This window comes from Perissodus microlepis, chromosome 3, assembly GCF_051167445.1.
Source record: "Perissodus microlepis isolate ML-2025 ecotype Zambia chromosome 3, ASM5116744v1, whole genome shotgun sequence".
NCBI lineage: Eukaryota > Metazoa > Chordata > Actinopteri > Cichliformes > Cichlidae > Perissodus > Perissodus microlepis.
The window spans coordinates 23,990,534-23,996,944 of NC_140463.1; the positions used below are offsets into that span (position 1 = coordinate 23,990,534).

General features: G+C 40.8%; 1 protein-coding gene across 1 annotated transcript; it reads right to left on the reverse strand.

The window, feature by feature from the left end:
* Positions 1–2,314: 2,314 nt before the first annotated feature.
* Positions 2,315–5,897, reverse strand: bmp15 (bone morphogenetic protein 15). The gene is given in 3 exon segments (XM_084923653.1): positions 2,315–3,599; positions 3,601–4,123; positions 5,287–5,897. Coding segments are annotated over 3 exon segments (1,359 nt in total). The 5' UTR covers positions 5,645–5,897; the 3' UTR covers positions 2,315–3,121.
* Positions 5,898–6,411: the final 514 nt, after the last annotated feature.

Genomic DNA, 6,411 nt, shown 5'->3' on the forward strand with positions numbered 1-6,411 from the left:
GTGTGAGTGTCGGTAAACAGTGATGACAGCTTTTCTGTGACCCACTTACAGACACGGACGAACAGAAATGTTTGTGTACACTTAACAGGATGTTTAAAATAAAATTATTGCTCCTTCTTAAAATCCATCACCTCACCGATGGCCTGTTTAGGATTAGATTTATACATATATTATATTATATTATATTATATTATATTATATTATATTATATTATATGACTTTTGTATGGAAATATGTCATGTCTTATTAGATACATGTAATAGTCATAGTAATAATGATGAAAATAATAATATTTTTACATTTGAATATGATTTCATTCTACGGTTATAAAAGCTTGTAGTCCATAAACCTATATTTAAAAATAAAGTTTTAATCTTAACACTACCTGCCACCTCATCCTCTCTTGTGGCCGGTGTGGATGAATTTGCCTCTAAAAAGCTCAAGAGTCACCTTATAAACTCCATATCTGTAAACAGAAAAGTCACAGGGGGAAACAGTGAATTTAAGAGGGGATAGATTTATTTTACTGCCAAAGCTCCAGTGACTTCAGTCAAAACTAAATTGAAACTTTTTACTGTTAATATTTTGAAAGCTATAAGACTGCTAAAAGATTTATTTATTACCAAAGAAGGCTCCTTTTAATTTGATTTAATAGCAAAAACACGGATCACAGCCAATGAAGGAGGCCTTTATTGACATTTTTCTCCTCTAATTCCCAGTTGTTCTGCATTACAAAAGAAATATGAAACAATTATATATAACAATTTTCAATATACAGGGGCTGATGAGGCTGAACTCATTTCTGGGAAGAGGACTTGAAACGAGGTCATGTATTACCAGATCCAAGGCATTAAAAATCAAAAAAAGATTTATATCAGGTACCAAGACTTCGACTTTATAGCAGTTTTATTGTGTTATCTGGTACTCCCAAAAGGCCTTCAACTTTAATAAAGATGTAGAAAAAAAGGTTGATTATTTAACTTTTCATAAGGATTTTTTTTCTCATCACACTAAATGAACAAATGGTGCAAATTAAAACATAATAAAATATTTAAAACCGAGCCTCATTATCCTGGGTTTATTTTTATTCATTAAAGCAGGCTAATGGGCTACATGTGTTTTCCTCTTGATGTGATCTTCTGATTGTGACTCTTAGTAAAACTGAGTTTGAGCCCTTGTCCAGTGTGCTTGTTGTGAATGTGACCTCTGCTGATCTTTAAACCCACATTAAAGGTCATTTACATCCATGAGTGGATGCTTTCAGGCTAAGACATCAACTGGTCGTTGATGTGGAAATACATATAAAGTGAACTTTTGGGTGTTATTTGGACAACTATCATAAGGTCTGAATTTTGGTTTCACAATTTTTGTTGGCATTAATAGAGAGTTTATTAATTAAATTGTAGTCTTTGTAGTTCAGTCACAGACATTACAAGTAACAAAGAAAAATAAGTTGAATATAAATGTGACAATGAGCACTAAATGCCAACAATGAAGAAAATAGACCTCAAATGTCCTCAACTCAGTGTCATGAGGTGATCTGTATGTGCAGTACAGGGCATGCTGTGATTGGTTGACCTGCTTGGCTTCATGTAAATTTCAAAACCTTCCTCAGAGGAATTCCTTCAGAGTGAAGTCAAGGAAAACTTAACCTGGACGCCCCAAAGATCACTGCACGCAAAGCCAATAGAATTAAACCTGCTTATGTGCGGTGTGCATATTTATAGAGATACGTTTGTTAACTTTACTGTGGGCAATACAAGCATAAAGAATCATGTCAGAATTTCTGACCATTCCTGTAAACTTCATGCATTTGGGAAAAAAAAGACAACAGCTCCATCTGTTGGACTTAGTGGGTTAATGCACTTCAACAGTTTAGGAACATCATTCAAATTTAGGACATGATTAAAATGTCAACATCAGCAGATAAAAGCACATTTTTAAAAAGTAGCAGCAGCAGTTTAAGGGTTTAAGCAGTTTTGTAAGGAAACATTAATACTAACAGTTAGCGTTCGGCTCCAAAAGGTCTGTTTTCAGAGCTTTTGGAAAAAACAACACTAGGTTTTTATTTTTTTAAGTTTTTTTTTTTTAAAGCTTCGAATGCTGAACTAACCCAATCATCTGCTAGCACAAAATGATCAAATCCAGTTGTCTTTGCAGGTCTGTAGGTCTTTTGGAGCTTTTGAACTTTTTAAAAGTAAGATGTTAAGTAACAACTTTGAAGAAATTGTTTTTTTTTTAAAAAAAACAAAAAAAACAAAAACAAAAAAAAACACCAAAACTAGCAATAAATAACACTACACAAAATATGCATTTTACTTTATTATTCATTTTCACTTATATAAAATGACACTTTTCCATTACAACACTTTGTTTTCTTTCACACTCATCAAGAACGTAACGTCACAACGCCTCTACAGTTACATCCAACAAGGTCAACCCCTTTGTCCATTAAAATTGTTTTTTTTATTTACTTTTTTTTTTTTTTTTTAAACAAGCATCTAATTTCCTGCTGAAGAATGCAGCCTGGCATAGTGCCGTCACATTATCCAGATTTTTTTTTAATGCTGTGAAACAGATTTACACAAAGAACAACACACAGACAGACACACACAGGAAGAAAAAGTCCTGTGGATTAAGGTTGAATACTGAGATTTTAAATTTGTTCTGTTTAAATCTTAAATGTAGACTGGTGTTTACCCAAAGTTAGTTTATGTATTTGTACATTTGTTATATTTTTGGGACGTTTGGGATAATAATCATTCAGGGTGACCTAACCTGCTTTTTAGTGATCCATAATTTCATCAGCAGTATATTCACCTACAAAGTGCTTTTAGCCACAGAGGGTTTACAGTACAGTCATTGCACACTGGAAAGTAAGGGCTTTCTTCTGTCTGCAGATCCCGCATTCACATTCAGCATCCACCTTGCTTCAACAGGGACCATGAAACCACACGGAAACCACAACAGCAGCTTCCTCCCTCCAGCATAAAGCTTGTTGTGGTTAGCTGCCAAGCTGAAGCTCAAAACAGTGTCCCATCAGAAATTCTATTTAAGTCTCTTTTTCCTCCCCCACAGTGCAAAGCATATTTAAATCACTTAGACATGCTCCTTCAAGTCTTTAGCGACACGTGCAGGACTCTGCCACCATGTCGTCCAGCTCCTTGTACTCCACCTTCTTCTTTTGCACGACCAGCACGCTCATGGGCATGTACTTGTAGGGCACGCAGGATGGAGGAGGGACATCCCCGACGCCCAGGTCATTGATGAGCGTCTGGATTATGGCATGGTTGGGGGAATGGTAGCCATAGTGCAGCACCCTCGGGCAGTCGCCCTGGCAGAACCGAGGGTTGTAGACGGGCGGGGCGATAAAGTAGTGGCCCCAGCCGAGTTCGTCGAAAGACAGGCGGAAAGAGTGGAGCTTGCATCGGTTTTTGGGTGTGTTGGTTTTGTGTTTGTAGCTGGGGATATCAGAGACGATCAAGGATGAGGTGGGGGTGGAGAAGGATGAAGAGGAAGTGGGGGCATTCTTTAGTGCGTCAAGTGAAGGATCCTGAGGCTCTGAAGAATCTTTGGAGCGGCGGCGGCGGAAGCGAAAAATGCCACTGCCCAATTTGCCTCATGATGCCTTCCCCTTCCGTGCCAAGCAGTTCTCCCATCCAGTCCTTCACCTCCCTCTCCTCCTCCAGGTACAGAAGAAGAGAGGGAACTTCGAGGTGAGGTTCACCGATCCAGCGTGTCCTCCCTCGAGACAGAATCCTCCACCACCGCAGGAGGCCGTTGCTCTCTTCAGCTAGCTCAGGTTCTGTGCACCAGTACTGGGCAGTGAGGGTCAAGTGCCTCCCCCGGCCTCGATCCTTCCCACGCAGGACGTGGCTGCTGATGTGTGCAGTGATGTCCGTCTCCGTCCACCGCTCGTGAGGCTCCAAGGTGACCAGACTCTCTGCACCCAGCGCGGTGATCTGAGCCCTGCAGCGGGGCGGCTGGACGGCCTGTTCGCTGCTCAAGTTTGTGGAGGAAGAAGAGGGCGGAGAAGAGCGAAGGTGAACAAAAGAAGCTCTCACCAGTCGCTCTGAGGGGAGAGTGTCGAGGTTGTACTGCACCGTGAAGGTGTAGCAGGGGTCTGAAGAAAAGGAGGAGGAGACAAAGTCAATAAATCAGCATCAATCATATCGATCCCTCACTGACTGCTTCAAGTCCTTTGAGCAAAGCAGAGCCAACATTAATATATGTAAAAGCTGTTGTGCAGTACAAAATAATGTAGCGTTTAAGTTTGAGTTTCAGGTTCACAAGTTCTTAAAGAGATTTTTACAAAATGTACTTAAATGCGTCCTGAAGATGTTCCAGCTGATGAAACAGCTTAAATATCACTTAAATATCTTTATAGTAAAAATGTCTGTCAGAAAAATGTTTGTGTGAGCCCCCCCACCCCTTAATCATTGAACCCAATTAACTCTACTTTATATAAAACATGGGTGTAGTGACAATTCTGTTCAGTCAAACTTCTTTTTTGCAGCCCCTGCTGGCCACTAGGAAGATTTAAGACTCTTCTGTAGTCCAGTTCACCCTGGACTGATCACCAAGCTTTCATAGCCTAACCTAACATATAGACAACTGCTCATATTTAGATTCACCAGTTAACCTGACCTGTGTTTGGACTGTGGGAGAAAGCTGGAGTAAGAGGTGAGAACCTACACAGACACATGGGACTCACAACAGATGCACTGCATGAAAAGTGGGCAGTCTTATTTACTTACTGCAGCATCTGTGGACACACTACACTTTGTATGACGTTTGGCTGTTTTGTATTAATGGTATATTTTTATTAATATTTCCCAAACAAACCTCTTCAGTTATCTGAGTAAGTTATCTGACTAGTTTTAGTTCTACGTGGCAGCTGTCTGCCAAAGGTAGCTTTGCTGTGTTTTAACTGCTTCCTGTGAGGTTGCTGGAAGGTCGCACGTGGTTACCACAATACTGAAAAATACATCAAAATCCTTTTTCAGTCACACAGAAACACGAACTAAACTTAAACGAATATCATGGGGAGGCTGGTGCTAAAATAAGCACATGAGTATTACACATCATCTGAGCTCCGATTGACCGGAGACAGAGGTAAAAATCTAATTAACTAAAGGGAAGTTTATTTGGCATGATTTCTTTTCTTTATTTAAATTTAGTCACTGTATGAAACCAATCCTCGGATTCTGTAAATCTGCGGCCACATAAAAACCTCTCCAGCCATTAGTTTGATACTTTTAACAAGATTAGTCAGCTGTTCTTCACCTCCAGACGCGGGCAGGTAGTGCACCGATGACGCCGTGGGCCTCAGCAGGCGCACCGTGTTGGAGCCGAACTTCCGGTGCTGTTTGGGCCTGCCGTCCGGTTCGGCTGCGCTGTGGTACAAACTGAGCATGAACTGCAGGTTCTGGTCCGCTTTCTGCTCGTCGGTCAGCGGCCTGTGGTGGTGGCGGTGCGCTCCTCTGTCCTTCGCGCTTTGGTGACTCCGACGACTGCGCCTCAGCGTGGGCTGGTGAGAGGCCATGTTCTGCCCACCGCAAGTGGAACAGAGCAGGAAGACGAAGCAGGACAGGGCGCAGACACGAAGGAAGCCTAAGCCGCGTTTGGCACAGGTCGCCCTCATGTTGGATATAAAACCTCTGGCGCTAGCGAGCTCCACCAACGAGGCTAGAGTTGGCAAACATCGTCCGCGCGGCCTAAAGGCGTCATTTACAGGCTCACCTGCTCGCTCGCCATTTTAGACCTTACAAACAACTTCCTGAAATTGGCGGTGACCCCAATTAAACCTTCGGACGTGCATGAAAGGAAGCCACGTAGGTGTGCGTAAAATGATGTGACGAGATCCTTTTATGATTTTTATAGCACAATTTAAAAATATTGAGACTCGGAGTCAGATGTGTTAAAGGGCTCCAATCAGAATTTGATTTGGGACCCACAGCTACACCCACATATCTCTCTATCCACTTCAGCACCCCGGCAGTATTAACTTTATATTGATCATGTTTGATCGTTGGCATCGATGGCACTGTCAGGGCTGACCGGTGTGTTGGGAAGCAATTAAATAAACAAGCAAAAACAAAATTAGGTGTTTTAATTGCTTTTCAAATGACCAGCAAATGATTTAAGACGAATCTAAATATGATTTTCTTACATAAATCGCAAATGCAAAAACAGACGTTATGCGTTAAAAGGAATTTAAATAGGTAAACCCAGAACAATCATTATAATACAAAATATTTAAGTAGACATGCTTGTTTTAGATTATTATGATGTAAAGTGTCGTAACGATATTGTTCAAGAGTATTTTTGTACAGTTACTACAACAATTTCACCGCTTCACTTGCAGCCTCCCGTTTTCATTTTTTAATTCACAGAAATAAGTTTGACTGT